At 29.7% G+C, this 18183-nt stretch overlaps 2 protein-coding genes across 8 annotated transcripts in view; both read left to right on the forward strand.

The window, feature by feature from the left end:
• CDC50 (cell cycle control protein 50A) overlaps nucleotides 1-7142 on the forward strand; it is an 8501-nt gene extending 1359 nt beyond the window's left edge. The window contains exons 4-8 of the mRNA XM_014426650.3: nucleotides 1570-1756; nucleotides 2004-2126; nucleotides 3124-3336; nucleotides 5025-5190; nucleotides 6950-7142. Of these exons, the coding sequence (XP_014282136.1) occupies nucleotides 1570-1756; nucleotides 2004-2126; nucleotides 3124-3336; nucleotides 5025-5190; nucleotides 6950-6995 (735 nt within the window). The 3' untranslated portion in view covers nucleotides 6996-7142. The remainder of the gene's footprint in view (nucleotides 1-1569; nucleotides 1757-2003; nucleotides 2127-3123; nucleotides 3337-5024; nucleotides 5191-6949) is intronic.
• A 4369-nt stretch (nucleotides 7143-11511) lies between these two features.
• The window catches only part of LOC106684518 (kinesin-like protein KIF18A), a 27824-nt gene continuing 21152 nt past the window's right edge, over nucleotides 11512-18183 (forward strand). For 3 of the 7 annotated variants that reach the window (XR_001343709.3, XR_010843485.1, XM_014426644.3), the window contains exons 1-5: nucleotides 11516-11974; nucleotides 12398-12633; nucleotides 13940-14094; nucleotides 15302-15523; nucleotides 15606-15756. Coding sequence is in view for 4 of the 7 variants with exons in the window: in XM_014426644.3 (XP_014282130.1) it covers nucleotides 11811-11974; nucleotides 12398-12633; nucleotides 13940-14094; nucleotides 15302-15523; nucleotides 15606-15756 (928 nt within the window). In the remaining 3 variants the exon portion in view is untranslated. Of the gene's footprint in view, nucleotides 11975-12397; nucleotides 12634-13939; nucleotides 14095-15301; nucleotides 15524-15605; nucleotides 15757-18183 lie in introns of all 7 variants that reach the window. The other 4 variants (XM_014426645.3, XR_010843484.1, XM_024358675.2 and 1 more) reach the window with 4 other exon arrangements.

Below are 18183 nucleotides of genomic sequence, written 5' to 3' on the forward strand. Positions count from 1 at the left end.
ATAATATACAATAGGAAAAAGGTAGAATATGGAGAATGGGAAAAGAATAAGCTTCCCCAGTCAATCACAAACAAAACCTATTCCTAGGCTATTCCCAAATAGTTAATTTATTAAAGCACCCATAATTTATTTTATCTATCATTATCAATTTTTTATTTTATTTATTTTTTTTATTCTTATTAATTTTTATATGCCAGCCGGATTACTTTTAAAAAAAAAATGTTAATAGTTTCTCTCTCTCTCTCTCTCTCCTTCAGAAGGGCTTCGGGTTCTGTAGCCTGAAGTCATCTTAACCCATCTCACCTTTTATCCCCCAGTGGAGCGGCCCTCCCTGTTCTTTGTACCCCTGGCCAGGGGCTCTTGGGCCAATATTGTAACCCCCGCCTTCAGCGGACCTAGCCCAATCCCTTATAATGCCATATGGCAAAGGAAGGGCACCAGTTACATTTGTGTATACTTAGGTATATATTTATATTGTTATTTATAATAAAGGAGGTAAGAAAAAAAGAAAAAAAAAAAAGTAGGAGAAAGAATGGATCCTTGAGGCAGACCTGGCAGATAAGTAATGGCTGGGTTGATGGATTGGATAAAATTATTTAGAAGGAATTTAGTCCCTTCTTATTATCCACATACTCCTGAGAAATATTTGTTTTGCAGCCGTGACTTTGTTCAGTCTTAGACAATAATTTTAATTACAGCCATTAATAATCATGAGAGATAGTTGACCGTGTATGACTTATATGAAGAGAAGATGGTTGGGAAGTGTGGTCAAAATAAAACACAAATAAGTTGAAGTAACTTATTTAATTGTGCCAACATTTCGGCCAGTATTTCTGGCCTTCCTCTGGGCTAAGAACAGAACAAGATAACAACCAATGAATACAGAAAATAAAATATAAACAGAATGATAATAAAGTAAATAATTCTACAGAATGGAATTAATAAAATAAAGTGATGAAAGAAGTGGAAAATAAAATGTATACATAGGTAATTAAATAAGTAGGTAAAATAACATAATTAAGGAAATAAAATAAAAATGAAGTTATATAATGCAAAGAAATATGAATATATTAGTTTAAAAATGTTTGCATATTAATTTTTAATTAATTCCATAATTTTAATTTTTAAATAATTAATAAACTAATATATTCATATTTCTTTGCATTATATAACTTCATATCTATTTTATTTCCTTAATCATGTTAATTTATCTACTTATTCAATTACCTATGTATAAACTTTATTTTCCACTTCTTTCATCACTTTATTTTATTAATTCCATTCTGTAGAATTATTTACTTTATGTCATTCTGTTTATATTTATTTTTTTATTTTCTGTATTCATTGGTTGTTATCTTGTTCTGTTCTTAGCCCTGAGCAAGGCCAGAAATTCTGGCCGAAACGTTGGCACAATTAAATAAGTTACTTCAACTTATTTGTGTCTTATTTTGACCGCACCCCCAACCATCTTCTCCTCGTGGTTCACATTACTGGTTTATAATTATTATTGTGATATTTATTTTTATGTGGATAATAACATTTAGTTTACAGTCTTCTCCTTTTTTGTAGGGTACTGTTTACTTGTACTATGGCCTGTCAAATTTTTATCAAAACCATCGAAGATATGTAAAATCACGTGATGATTTTCAATTATTGGGAAAACTAGGAATACCATCTAGTGATTGTGATCCTTATGCATATTCTAATGGAAGACCAATTGCACCCTGTGGCGCTATAGCCAACTCTCTCTTCAATGGTACATTTTTGATATTTTCATTTAAATTCTAGAAAAATTGTCTTAATTTTGTTATGCAATTGGCAAAAAAAAATTATTGTGAATTTTATTTGTGTAATGACTGAGTTAATCAGGATTTAAATTCATTATGTATTCATTAATAGTACCTCATTATTACCTATTCTATTTATAGATTAAACTGTGTTATTGGTAGTTGTATATATTTTTATTAAAGTATTGATATTAATGTTAATTTTTATTTTAATAGATTCTTTGAAAATATTTTCTAAAGCTCTTAACAAAGAACTTAAGTTAAACAAAACTGGTATTGCCTGGAAATCTGATAAGGAAGTTAAATTTAGAAACCCTTCTGATAAGGATCTTAAGAAAGGTAACTAGAATTCTGTATTTTATTCAAAGAATTTAATTTATTTGTATTGGTTTATGTTTACCACATTGATATTATCAAGAATTGGAAATAAATAAACCAACTGAGTCCAAAATTCAACCTGACCATTTCAGATTTTTACCAAAATTTCATGGATCATTCTCTACAAAGTGAGAATTTTTTTGTAGTACTTTATGCTTTAAGCAATGTTTTTCTACTATAGTTAATTTTTGCTACTTGCCTGTTATTCAGTTTAAATAATAATAATATTCATGTATGATTTTTGTTTTATTTCAAACTCATTTAGTAGAATTTAAGCAGTGAGAGCCCTTAACTAGGTCAATGTAAAATCCCAGGTAGGGAAGGCGATCTCTGGGTTCTAGTGTACACTAATAATAAAAAAATCTTTGAATTGATAGTTGGGTTCAAATTAGTATAATGTGTCAAATAATTTTTGTTCAATTAAGATTAATTTTTATTAATATTATTGACAAAAATAAAACTTATAAAGTAAGCCGACTGTATTAGTTTGCCCCTGGCCCACGATCTACTAATGGTGGCCCCTAAAGCCTGGTACAAGTAAGAAAACATTACTATGAATGATGTTAAATCCTCTGAAAAGAAAGGCTTAGTTTGACTTTATAATTTTTAACATATATAATTCATTGAATCTTGAATGATTGAAATTCATTGAATCTGGAATGGTTGAATCATTCCCTTGAAATGAAAATTTAATATGAAGGTTCCACAGTTGAGCAAGATAGATGAAAGTTAGTGACCATATTTATTTGTTAAATTAATTAGTTTGACCTGTTAAATTAATTTGTTGTTTCGATACGTGCTTACTTTATCTTTTAATTCTATTTTTTAAAGACAATTTATAATACTCTATATATTTCTCTTATTAATTAGTCATGTTTTTTGTTATTCATACAGTACTATAATTAAATTATTGTAATTGTAAATAAGTACTACTAATGTATTTATACTTTCTGTTTAGCTTTTGAGGGCTATGAAAAACCTGTAAATTGGAGAAAAAATGTTTGGGAACTTGATACAACAGATCCTAATAACAATGGCTTCGAAAATGAAGATTTCATTGTGTGGATGAGAACAGCAGCATTACCATCATTTAGAAAGTTATATCGCATTATTGATTCTCCATTATCTAATGGTCTACCTGCTGGAAACTATACATTGATGGTTGATTATAGTAAGTCCTTAACTTTTCTTTCCTTTTTTTTCATAGGGGGAATAATTTATTCAAGTTCATTAGAGATGCCCAAATACATGAATGACTATTACTTAGCTCAAACATTATGGTGGAATTCATGATCATTGCCATTCTTTTAGGAAATGATGTAATATAAGCAATGCATTTTTGATCCCTTGTTTTTTTTTTAATAGTTATTATTTTGTAGAAAATCCTAATAAAAGAGAGAACTTTTTACTGCTGTAAACTAAGGAGACAATTCTTTCCATAAATCTTTCTATGATGGTTTCCATGGCAATGGCAGAACCTTCATTCCTCTAGAAAATAATTCAGTCCTGCTAAGATGTAAAAATAATTAGACTCCTGGCACAGATAGAATTTCCTATCTTTCCTAGGATCATCCTCAACATTTTTAATCTTTTCATTAAGTATCATAGTACGATTAATATCAAAATGAGTGAGGGTAAACATATATTCCTGTTTTTTTAATAGATATTAAAGCTGTTTCTCATAATATTGATAGAAAATTGATTTTTTCAAGCTTTCAAAACAAGTATTTCGATTTACTCTCAATGTTTAAATATTTTATTTATTACTATAATTTAACTTCTATTGTTTTATTTTTTTTCTACAGATGTTGATTATAATGTGTTGAGTCTAGGCTTGTTCATTGATCTTCTTCAAATTTTTAATTCCAGTCTAGTCTTGGATTTCAACTTTTGATTTAATTCTTCCTTGTCTCTCAGCGATAAAATTACACCAGTAGCTCTGTGTAATATATATATATATATTATTTTTAATTATGAGAGATAGTTGACCGTGGATGACGTACGAGGAAAAGAGGGTTGGGGTGCAGTCAAAATGAAACACAAATAAGTTGGTGTAACCTATTTAATTGTGCCAACATTTCGGCTAGAGTTTATAGCCTTCTTCAGGGCTAAGAACAGAACAAGATAACAACCACAATAAGTATGGAAAATAAAATATAAACAGAATGACATAAAATGAAATAAAATTCATTTATTATGATAATATAATCATAATATGTCATTCTGTTTATATTTTGTTTTTTATTTTCCATACTTATTGTGGTTGTTATCTTGTTCTGTTCTTAGCCCTGAAGAAGGCTAGAAACTCTAGCCGAAACGTTGGCACAATTAAATAGGTTACACCAACTTATTTGTGTTTCATTTTGACCACACCCCCAACCTTCTTCTCCTCGTATATATTATTTTAATAAAAATTACCATAGAAAAATTTTCTTAGAGTCTTTAGGGATTAATTATGTTGAAAAAATATAGTTAAAATTGTTCAACTAAAAATTTAAATATTTTACTGCTTTCATTCTCATTGTGCTCATAGCGACAGCATTTACTAGTATGTCCTGAGTTTCATAATTTATTTTTTATTATTAATTCTTGCCTATTATTTTTATATTTATTTCTTCTCTTAAATCTTTGTTAAAAATTAATTAATCATTTGTGCAGGTCTTTTATGTTTTTCGCTGATCAGTCTAAATTATCATGAATAAAAAATCAATTTTAATGTACATTAATCAATTAGCACAGTTGAAAACTGCTTTAAGAGTGACCAATTATGTCTTTTTCATTCTATTCTTGTAGTATTACTTTTTTTCATATATTGTATTAGTGTGAAGTAAAATAATTTTTTATAAAATTGTGTTACAGACTATGCTGTTACAGCATTTGAAGGGCGGAAAAGAATGATTTTATCTACAACTTCAATACTAGGTGGAAAGAATCCGTTTCTGGGAATAGCTTATATTGTTGTCGGTGGTATTTGTCTGCTGCTAGGAATAATATTTTTATTTATTCATATAAAGTGTGGAAAAAGGTACATTTGTTATTTTTTTTTTTTTTTTTTATCATGTTGACAATTTCATTCTCAAAATTATTGAATATGGTGTAACAATAAAATTATTGACATTGCCTCATTAATATTGACCATATGGGTCTTAATGTGAGGGCTGTTCAGAAAATAACATAAATTTTTAGGGCAATTTGTGAGGTGCTCCATTGTGCATCCAGTATTGTGCTAGAACTTCAAAATATTCAGTAAAGATCCAGTCGTAGTAGGCTACAGAGGCTACTTTTACTTTGCTCTCAATACATTTTTAAAATGTGAGCTGTAATAGTTAGATTTTTATATATCCTGCAATTTGTGAAATGCATTCTATGATAAGGTTTTTGTTTTTTTTTGCCAAAAAATGCAATCCAATTCATCAGCGACTCGGTGAGGTATGTAGAAACCGATTTATGACTGCAGGTGGATTGAGACAGCAGTATGCTTATTTTATGTTTAAAAATGGTCATACCAATGTTCACGATGAGGACCACAGAGGTTAGCCTAATCTTCTGACTGGGGAGGTGAAAGTGAAATCAGTGGAAAAAAAAGTTGTGAAAATTGCTATTTTACTATTTTAGAACTCCTGCATCATTGTATTGAAATCACAAATTTTATTTAATGAATTTATTACAGGGAAGCTTAAATTTGATGTCAGAATTCTACCAAATTGGAAAGCATGTTTACTTTTATAACAAATACCTTAATTTGAATGAAGACTATTTAGAAAAATATTTCAAAAGTATGCTTTTTAAATGTAATTTACTTTTTGGACCGTCCTCAAGTAATAAAACTGGAACTTGTGTTATTATTTTTATTGTGAACTATCAATATTTTTTTTTTTTTTTTTATCTTTCAACTTTTTAATCATTTTTCTTCCTAAAAGGAAAAGAGATGTATTGCTCACTACAAGTGTTTCCCTCATTACTAAAGAAAAATAAAGAGTTTTAAAATCTGATAATTTTCTGTTTGGCTTAGGAAATGTCTTTTTTCAGTAATTTAAATCAGTAAAACATGAAACATCTAATATAATTTTATTAATTAATCAAAATATGTTTCTCTTTTTAATTCTTCTGTCTAATAAATTCTTTGATTTCAATCCTTATAAAAGGTTTTAGTATGAAGAGAAATCAATTCCTTAAAAGCATTCTAAATAACATAGCCAGTTTTAAACATTCAGCTTATTCAAAAATATATAATGTCCTGAAATACTTCATTTATTGGTCTTGTTGGTACTGAAATAATTGTTAAAGACTTTGAGGTTTGGCATTGTCAAATTCAAAATGGATTATTAATGGTATATGTCATTTTTCCTTTGATTTTATTTCAAGTTTTTAAGTTCTAATGTAATTACTGATCTCTGCATGGTATATTAATTAATTGCTGTTTTATTAATTTTCATTTAATGGGATTATTTATAATCATCATGGAAATGAGTATTTTATTAAATTAATTTTTTTTAATTTATCCCAATCTTTCAGTTTCTGTACCTTTCACAAGTAATAGTGATATGATTGAACTCAGTAAAACGAAAAAAAAAAAGACATATGAAAGTTTGTATTTGTAAAGATTAATTTTTCACTGGGGATTCCACAGCACCCTTATTAATGTGAAGTAATTCATTTTAATTTCCATTCATCAATAAAATCATTTTAATTTTATATTCCTATCCTTTCTAGTTTTATAGACTTATTTCTAATATCTATGATAGTTTTTAATGATTTTTTATTTTACTATATTTTTTTTTCAGTACTAGTGAAGTAATAAATGTGAATCCACTTACACCTTATCAATGATTTACCAAGGAGGTAAATACAATGAAACGTAGACCTGACTTGTTAATGTTAAAGTTTTATCAAGTGCACTTAATTATTTACTAAAGTTATCCACTGTTAAAAAGAAAAAAAGGATTATTTTAGTGTCCTATGTATGGTTAGGAATTTTAAATCCATTCTTTTTCATGGTCATAAACCATATATAAATAATTAAATTATATCTGTCAAGTTAATTAAGTTTTTCATTAGTTTTTATTTATTATTTGTTTAATTTTTCTGTCATAAAACAGTATGTAAACAATTTAAATATGAGTTTATTTAAAACACATATGTTAGGGTTAGTAACACATGTTTGTTCCTTTAAAGTGAAAATTATGAATGGTATTACAATTGTTTTATGTGCAGTTAGCAGATTATATTTCATCAAAGTATGTTACCAATAGAACATTAAATATATACAGTATTTTTTATTATAAGTATTGGTTTGTTATTTAGATTATTTATTAGTTTATTCATTATTTCAATTTTTTTATTCCTTATAAATATTTATTTTTATGTTTTAAAATATTAAGAATTAATTAAAGTGAATTAAGAAAATGCTTGCTGCTGCTCCAATGCCAGCAATTAATTATTCAGCATTATAGACTGACACCTGTATATTTGCTTTTTACACATGTACTTATTGTTGTATATATTATTCTTTTTCTGTGAAGAAAATTAATTTTGTTTTTAAAAATTAGATTTTTATGTTTTTGATAATACCTAATTTAATGTTGAGGTATTCCATTTAGTAGATGTAAATCATGAAAACAAAATGCTAGTTATTGAAATAGCCATGTGATAATTTAAACATTATTCTATAATTATGTTTATTAATATGCACAAAGTAGTTTCTTATTGTTATTTTTTATATTTTAAATTTTACCGATTAATTTCCTACTAATAAATACATGTTACATGATCTGTTTTGTTGTCATTAACCTTTTAAACAATTCTAAAACATGTGATATGGTAGCAAATAGCATGATCCAGAAACAATTGCAGACTTAGGAAGGCTGCAGAATTGAGAACACACCCATCGTACATAACAATAAACTGGGGTTACTTTGTAAAAAGTAGGATAACCTCAGGACAATTTTACAGTTTTAAATGGATTTGTAGTCCATGGCATTTTCCATGAGAATCTAAACTTTAGTTTACTTTCTTATGGCTAATGTCATGGAATGAGTATTGATTTTTAACCTCCTTCTAGTATTTCCACTTTGTGTCAAGCTCCAGAAAAGTAGTATGTTTTCAAGCCCTAGAGGTATTTCATATTTAGGAATCAAGCAAGCGATGCTCCATAAGTTTTCAATCATTGAGGGATAATTACAATTTCCATTCTAAAGAAGGGTTTATATTTTGAAATACATAATTATCTATTAGTACTCTGTTTTATACTGTTTGATGTCCTATATATGATTTAAAAATTAAAGAAGGGTGTGAATAAGGACACTAAAAGTGATTGTATGAGCTTGAAATTGGTTCAAGCTACTGAGTTTGTTGATAGCATTGGCTGGGTATTGTTGGGCTTGGCTGAAGAATTGGAAGACAAGTTGAACCCACAGCATTATTCAGTTATTGAATCTAATTAAGATTCTACAAAACAAGATTTAAAACATATAGATGAGGGCACATTTGTGCTACTGAATTATGAAGGTGTTCTATTTCCTGGACAGAAAAACTTAGGGTATATAAGAATCACAATCATAAAAAGTCGCAGTAATTAGAAATGGCCAATGAGGCAAGTATACTGAACTATTTTTTAGAGCATACTGTACAATTTCTTGGCTAACTGATAAAGATGGGTCCAATGAAAATGAAATTCACTATTTAAAGAGCTGAAAAACTTAAAAAGTCTAATTTTTTTCACTTAAAACTGTGACTGTGTTGGGTTAAACTTTAATCAGATTAATAGTATTCATAACAAATAATCACCTCAGATTTTTTATTTCAAATTTATTAAAATAATGAAACTGAAAAAAGACCACAACTCTAAACAAATTCAGGGAGAAAAGTGTAAAAACAACACCAAAGTAACCTCAGTTTAGTGCAATTTAAATAGTAGCACTCCCAAGTGGACTTGCAAAGATGGACTACAACTCAATATTATAATTTGAACTTAGTCAAGAGTTAGGTTTATTATATATGTTCGCACAAACCTTGTGCGAGAAAGCTGTAAAATCATTCGATTTTTTTCCCGCCAATTTGTGGGATCGCTCACGAGTTGTGTTTGTTTAGTAGGTCTCGGGCATCCCTTGGATGATAACATTCTCGCTTCTAAGCCCTGGTCTACATTTTTCTCTTGTCCGATAAAGCCTTGCATAGAACAACTTTCCGGCATTCTGGTAATGAGTAACCCAACGCAGTCTTCCAAGCCTGATGTGTCTTATAAATACCGCCAAACAAACCATATACTTCCTCTTCTCCTGTTCCTCTTCCTTCTCTAATACCCGTCGGCCTTAACTAGTCCGAATATGCAATGAAGGATCTTCCCCTAAAAGATGAGAATCTCTTTCTCTTCAGTGCTTGTGAGGGTCCAGGTCTCCGTTTCATAAGTAAGAACAGGTTTGATGAGGGTCTAGTTGAGGAGACATTTTGCGCGGCGAGAAATGGCCGAGCTTCTCAGGTGTTTGCCAACACCAAAATCAGTGCATATCATGAAGAAATTGATAAGAATAGTTCATTAGGTAACGAGTTATAAACTTCTTCACGGTTGGTTCGGAAATAAAACCTGTTGGCCTTCGGGATTAGGTTGTTAGTGTCGAATGAAATCTTGTGTCAACAACTTATTACTGTTCCTAGATAGGTGAAGTGATCCACACTCTCAAATTTTGAAGTTGATCAAAAGTTAATCGATTTCCACTGGTTCTAGGACAGCTAATTTTGATCCAGGTCCTACACGCATGGACTTAGTCTTCTCCTGATATATATGGTGGATCTTATCGGCTTTGGATGTGTCTTTCAGTGCTCTGCAAACTTGGTCTTCTCTAACACCTATGACCTGATCGTCGTAATGAAACTACCACCATACTTGCTATGTTCCACCTTCAGCAATCCCATGGTCATTGTCTGACAAATAATCTGGCGCATCTTGCCATTAATAAACTCCTCAAGTATCTCTTGAGGTACATTTCCTTCGGTCTTTCATTGCCTGAACTTTCTTCTGCGGACTTCTCCTCCCTAATCTGATTTTCTGGTGAAGCGGAGTGTTGTTCCTTCTGCGGAATCCACTCCCTCAAGAACTACCATACATCATCAGACATTTCTCCTAGATCGTCTTCTACTGCGTTTATCATGATCGCTCACGAAAGCCAATCTGCTACTACGTTTTCCTTGCCAGGTTTATATATCCTTGTTGTTTTGGCTTAACAGTACCACCGAGTAATTCTAGCAGATGATTTTATCTTCCCCGCCCATTGCAGGAGTCTGTGGCCCGCCTGGACCCTGAATCGTCTCCCGAACAAGTAGGATTGGAAATGCTCTATTGCTCATACTATTCTCAGTAGTTCCCGCGCGTGAGATGGCGCTGCAACGTGCTTTCGTCTCTGTTTTGGTATTTCCAATAATCCAACTCATCCGTGTTGCCATGCTTCACAACAGTATTAATTTCTAGTTCCCCCAACGATTACTGGAAAGAACTATGCAATTATCATCAGATTATATGTCCTCTGTCCATAACGTGGGAGTATCTAGGATCCTGTACCAGGTCTAATAATATTGTGTTGTGGTTGGAGCTAGTCTGATATTAGTTTTTTTTTTCTCACATCTGTGTATCCAACCGATTATAACGTTAATACTGTTAAAAAATTGAACATATAGTATCAAGGCCTTCTGTGATATCAGAATAGCAACCAACCCCGATACTCGAGTAGCTGAAATGTAAATTTTTTTTTTCCTTATCTCAAGTGAGTTTAAGTTTTCCCCCTTTTGTAAATAAGAAAAATTATTTTTTGAAACCCAATTTGTAAGGATTTAGAAAAAAAGTGATACTCCATCGTGTAAAACACAGTAACTGAAAACTTGAATTCCTCAATGTTAAAATGTTTGTTAATTATAATGTTTCACTTTGAACCAAGAGTCGCATACCATAATTTAATAGCATTATAATTTTAAAAATATAAAATTCCTAAACATTCTTTCAAAAATCAACAAAGTCGGCCCTAAAGAATTCTGTAAAATCAAAAATTAGTTTAATTATCAATTAGAAATAAATAATGGAAGAATATAGTTGATCTATGAAGTATATTGTAGGAAGATAGTCCGGGTCGTGGCCTTATAAAGGAACAAAATAGTAGAAAAAACTATATTATGTTAGCCTAAATAAATAGTAATTAAAAATAAATGTAAGTTACCATGTTTTACAATGGAATGTCTAAATATTAATGATTTTGTGTTATAAAAAACAATTTTACTTAGGATGTAAAATGATTTTTAGGTTATAACAATAGTATTATTTCAACTCAAAAATGCTCTAAGAAATATTATCTAATCTAATCTTGTAGGAATTTAATTTAATTGGAGAGCTAGAAACTCGTTGTGCTCTCTATCGGCAGACAATACAACTAGTGTTTTAAATTTGCCGGATTTAACGGCTTGTATTTTCATGTAACGGCCATAGGTCGTAACGGGTGTTGGATATGTCATTTATTAATTAAATCAGCTTTTTGATAAATGTTACTTCCTTGTGAAAATACTTTAATTATTATACTTTTTGTCTACTGACACTGTTCGTGACGTTGTGATATGTGAGATTGTGTTTGTTTCATTAGTACTACAATAGGAATTCCAGTAATCATGTTAAATAGAGTTGTTATGAGTAAAAGTTCCACACCAAATCCGAAAATGAATTTGAAAAGATCATTCTCTTCAGCTTTGGGCCCTGACTCTAGTCATTTACAAGTAAAAGTGTTTGTGAGAGTTAGGCCTTTTAATGACAGGGAGAAAACCTGTGCCTGCAGGTATGTTTTTTTTTTTTTTAATTATTAAGTTTGTGTCTACAATTAACTATCCAATCTCATGTATTATAATGATAGTTTTTTTAAGTCCTTACACTTTTATTATTTCCCACAAGTTTTCTACTTGTGCTTAAAATGACATGTTTATTACATTGACAAGCCATGTAAATTGTATGTTTCATAGTTGGGTAAAAATTAGTTGTGGTAAAGCTAAAGCTAAATTGTCGGATACAATTATTTAAAAAAATATTGTATGCATGTCTTGATTATTGTATATATGTATTGATTTAAGTTTAGTTTTGTTGTTATTAATTTTTGACCAACTCTGCTGAATATTTCATAAGACAGCAATTTTGATTGCAATACTTTGTATTTTTTGATTTTTTGTAGCTTAAGAATATTTATGTAAGCCATGTTTATTTTTAGGAAAGTTGTCAATGTTGTGGACAAGACTTCACTTATTTTTGATCCAGAAGAGGAGGATGAATTATTTTACTTTAAAGGTGTACCACAAAAAAGTAGAGATATTACACGTCGCCTTAATAAAAATCTTCACTTTGAATTCGATCAAGTATTTGATCAAGAATCTACCAACCAAGAAGTTTTTGAAGCTTCTACAAAAAATATTATATCTTCAATATTTGAGGGATATAATTGTTCAGGTTAATATTTATAATTATTTTTTGTTGTTTTATTGGTATCAATAGTTATATACAAACTCTCCCATCGCGCGAACTTGGATGTGACCTGATGTTTACTTTTGTGGTATTTTTAACATTATCTTAATTATCTGCTAAGGTGATGCAAATTAAGTGAATAATATCGTTAAAGCATTGAAAAAAATTAATTATTCTACAAGCATGTTATTAGTTCACAAGTTTCACTCCAACATATAGGGTTTGTTGTATTCACTTATGCTATATGAGAAATTGTTCAAGAATTGCTGTTGAGCAGACACCATAAAATGATTTCTATTCAATGTCAAGAGGTATGTTTAGCTCTTGATTTGTGTACCAATGGAAGTCGATATCTGTTATAAGTACAGAAATTATGTCAGCAGCAAATTAAAGTAGTAGTAATAGTCTAAATTATACCGATAGCAGTAGAACATGGTGTAAATATGAGACCTCGCCCACTCATCTTTTAGAATGGCACTTGTATACTGGTACAAAAAAAATCATTGCATTAATTTTTTAGTGTTCTATATGTCATTGATTGTCATTACTAAAGATTTATTGAAATTGGTCTGTAATAGTCACAAAACATATAATATACTAGAACTGTTGTACAATCAGAGGATAACTGAAATGCATTAACATTTATTGACATTAATTAATTTTTAAATTACATTGTTAATAGTCATTTTGTCTTTCTTTAATGTTTAGTTTAATTATAATTTAATAATACATTAATGGTTTAGTTTAATGTAGTCAAAGACTTGTGAACAATCAAGTAAAATTGTTTTAAGGGTAGTTTTAGCTGTTTGTATAAATTAACATTTGGTAAAGTTTGTATAAAAATTTGATACAATAGTTATAAATTGTATAAGATTGCTAGATAATAGTTTTTGGGATTAATTTGTTTCACAAATGCAACATCACAACTTTATTTGAACATCAATAATTGAGTTAGAAAACCATAATCATTATTACTATGCCAATTACTTTTTTATTTAAATAATTGAGGATTTATAAAAATACTGTTACAGAATTCAAGATGTAAAAAAAACCAAAAAGAAAAAATGATGAGTTGAATTCTTAGATTATATTAATTTATCTTGGGGATTATTTTTTATTATGCCTTTAATTTTATGTTGCTAAGAATTTTAGAAAACTATTTTCTCTTTAATAAAACTCCTGTTATATAACTTAAACAGGTTGTTTTTTAAAAACAAATCAATTATTCAATCATTTTTCTCAATTAATTAAAATGGATTATATATTTATTTAAGATTGTGCTTTATTGCAGTTTTTGCTTACGGGGCTACTGGAGCTGGAAAAACCTTCACCATGCTTGGAACTCCAGAACATCCAGGAATAGCGTATCTGACGATAGTTGAGCTGTTGAAATTTATAGATCAAGCTGCTGATATGAAAGTTACTCTTGGAGCATCATATCTTGAGGTGGTTTACAGCATATGCTGTCAATAAGATTTCATTCTTTTAGAATTATTAATTCTTTCACTTTTCCAACTGAAGAAATCTTGCAGAAGAGAGCATTTCGTTTTGAGGAAAAAACAACACAACTACTACAACCCATAATTTTGGTTTCAGTACACTGTTAGGAAATGCTGTTTCTAGACTAATGGTGGTGAAGAAAGTGTTTTGGTATGAAAACACGTAGAATAGCCATTTTTTTTTTCAGTTAAAGTGTACCTACTTTTTATAGTGTGCCTCAGGAGAATTTCCCAACCACAAGGTTACTGCATTGTTAATGCATCAGAATAATTTTAACTCATCTACTTAGGTAATGCTACAAACACTACGGCTTTCAAGCATAAACCAAACCTCTCCAGAAAATGTTGATGTGGACATTTTGTTCCATAAACCTTTATTACATCTTTGCCAAAGCTTGCTCATCCGTCATTGAAGTGTAAAAGTATCCTGGTTTGCTCTGCTAACACACAATCCCTCTATTGTCCAATACTCCATGTGGCATGATAATGGTCCACGACAGTAGTGCCTCATGACTTTAGTCCAGTAGACTGAATACCATCTACATGCAGTATCCCGATTGTTGAGTTCTTGCTATTATAAATGTCTTTCAACAAGTACTCGCCATAAGAAAACAATCCTAACTTGCATTTATAGTTCTCTGCCTCCACCATTTTCTTTTGTACAGAACAAGTCTCTTAAGTGCCTAATTCTGGACGTGTTAATCATGCTTGCACTTATATCAAACCTCCAACCACATTTACACTCACATCAAACCTCCAACTACACTTACACTCTGCTCTTAATTCTAATATTCCAATCACTCTTGATAGCTATTCAACACTTACTTTTCATCATATAAATAAAATAAGCAACTTTATACTTCAAGTGACACAAGAAAACTAAAAAAAAGAACATGTTGAGGATCAGAACCAAACTGAATACAACTTGATATAACTATTCAATGACCTGAAATTTTTACAAAAGTAACCATACTATTCCATACATTGATTGTATGTTGTAAGACAACACTAAACCAATATGCATCTTTCATTTTGGATTATTTAGAACTGATAACCATAAAGTGGAATAATTAAAAAATAATATTTTAATTTTTCAAAATGTATATAATTGTTCTTCTATAAAATAATATTGACAAACATTTTATTTGTTTTAGGTGTATAATGAAAATGTGAAGGATCTATTGTACCCAAGTTCTAATGTTCTTCACTTGCGTGAAGATGCTGCTGGTGGCCGTATTACAGTATCTGGCTTGAAAGTGAAACAGATTGATCATGCTGATGAGCTATTTGCCTTATTGAGTGCTGGAAACCGCAATAGATCACAACATCCCACTGACAGCAATGCAGAATCATCCAGATCTCATGCTGTCTTTCAAGTAAAATATTTTCAATTTAAGAAATCTTAATTTATAAAGCTGTTTATAAAGTCATAATGTTTGTTATCTGTCTTTCTAAAAGGTCCATGCCAGAATAGTGTCTAATGGTCAAGTGAAAATATCTAAGCTATCAATGATAGATTTAGCTGGGTCTGAAAGAGGTGCTGCCACTGGCTGTAGAGGCATTCGCTTTAAGGAAGGATCAAATATAAATAAATCCCTTCTAGCTCTCGGTAAGTGGTTGTCCAAAAACATGCTTTAAATTTATACCAGGCTGAGGGAGTTGAGCATCACCGGTTTGAATCAAGCCTGGGGTTGACTTATTTTTTTTTATGGTAGCCCCACAGAATGAAAACTTGATTATACTAGGGGTATTCATGATCTTTGGTTTAACATGTTAAAGCGTGTTAAATGGAAAATCCCATGTTAAATTGAAAAAAATTGCCTTCTTTGGCCGTGGTAAAACGAAATAACATTTAACATGGCTGAGAGTCTGTTACTTGGTCTGTTAAATGGAGAATGACGTCACACAATAGACCAGTTGAGATCGCTGCCATTTTTGATGTTGTGACAGCTCAGTTCTTTCGTGTGTTTGTGGTATTCATATCCCTGTTATTAAACCAGAATGGATAATTTTAATGATACATTTGAGAAAAAAAAACCAGTAAAAAAAACAATGTAATTTCATTCTACTATCCGAAAATTTGTAAACGCTCGCCAGATAAAAATCTCACTATATGAACCATGTAATTATTCTTAGGGGACATATGTCCCAGAATAAAGTTATTTTTTCATTTCATAAGCTAAACTTTCACACAAATTCCAGTTTTAACTCACTCTAGGCATGTTGTAATTAATTACTTAAATCAAAACTGAAGTAAACAATAACATGAGGGTCTCGAAGGAAGGTTTTAAACATAAAGGCTTATACAATAAGTTGCTGAGAAAATCTGCTAGGGGCTCTTATGCATTTAACGTTTAACATGACTTCAAATAGGGCTGCTCACAATCTTATAGTTATAACATTTAACATTTAACACAACATCATGAATACCCCTATTCTGGTTATAATAAGTTTGTTACCTGTAGATAACCCTCCAGTATTTCAGAAATGACTGTAGGAAGTAAAAAAGGAAAGCAAATTTATATTATAACATTTACTATTAAATTAATTTGTATTACTTATGTTCACAAAATAATAATTTTGTATTATTTTTTAACCTAAGAAAAGAGTGTTTGACAATATAACTTTTTGTGATATATCTGTTGGCTATTAAAAATAAATAAATACAACTGGCTTATAAACATTTTAAAAAATAACTATTACTTATTAAAGATAATTAACTTATTTTATTAAAAAAATATTTCTATTGATTGCTGTTTGTGATATAAATTATTAGGCTGCTTAAGATGGACTTAAAAGCCTTAGATTCAGACAAAATAATACCAGCTAAAAATTTTTATTTAGAACTAGCAGATCTGGCAATACTTAGCTATTGCTAGATTTCAGAATGTTCTTTGATTAGATTCAATGAACAAAATTGACAAGTTGCCATTAATTTAATTAAAATTAAACATTTACATTCATGTTATAATTAAATATTATATCTTGGCTAGAAACTTCTATAGCAAATTTTTTAAAAATATAAGTGAAACTTTCAACATGCCCTATTTTTGTTGATAATTTTCTGATTTCATTTTCCTTTGTTAGGAGTTTATTCCTACTTGCAACTTATAAAAATAAATATTAAAAAAAATATTAATTATAAATACAAATAAAGTTCATATACATTTTTATATATTATGGCTAAAGATAGGAAATTTGCTAATAATTCTTTGGGAAGTGAACTATTATAGTTTTAATAGGAATTATCTACAAAGAGATAGTCCTAAATAAGAAAAATGGATAATGGAGCACAGAGGAAGAAAGGGGTTGATTCAACTCCCTTTTTTTTCTTTTCTGTTATTAAGAAGAATCTGTATTAAGTTCTATTAACTCTATATAAACTATCAATTTGTTTATTCTATTATCATACAAAAAACAATACTCACCATTCTAACACACAGAAAATTCTTATGTTATTGAATAAATTTTTAAAATGGTTAAAAATATTTTAGCATAATTTTAATGATGAAATATGATGAAAATACCCAAGGGCTGGTTAACTAACCAGCGAAATTGGTTCCAGAGATTAAGTTGTGGACTTGATCATTTCTCATCAAGATCTCTAGTTGTATTAGTAGCAATTTGTTATGAAGAATCAGTTGATGTGGTTAATATGACCTATGATTGATAAGAATTGATATTATTTAGGGCTGTAATAAAAACATACATTACTATTGGAGCAGATTTTTGGCATTATAAAACATTATTTATTAAACTTATATGCAGATATTAATTTCTATTCGATTAATTTTGTACCCCACTCTTATTTAAGTGTTTAGCTAGCAATGATTTATTAAGAAGCAAAGCCGTATAAATGAATTTATTTATTAGATTTATTTTTTATTATTATAGTTGTTTGAGAGTGGTTTAGTTTCTTTTTAAACAATTTTGATCTCTTATCTCTCAACTTTATTCTTTTTAACATCCGACGTTTCGACCTCTCAGGTCATTCTCAAGGATTCCTTATTCTGTCTGTATTCCTTTTCTTTCCTTA

Source organism: Halyomorpha halys, unplaced genomic scaffold (assembly GCF_000696795.3).
Source record: "Halyomorpha halys isolate HHAL.00 unplaced genomic scaffold, Hhal_1.1 Scaffold587.1, whole genome shotgun sequence".
In the NCBI taxonomy this organism is placed as follows: Eukaryota; Metazoa; Arthropoda; class Insecta; order Hemiptera; family Pentatomidae; genus Halyomorpha; species Halyomorpha halys.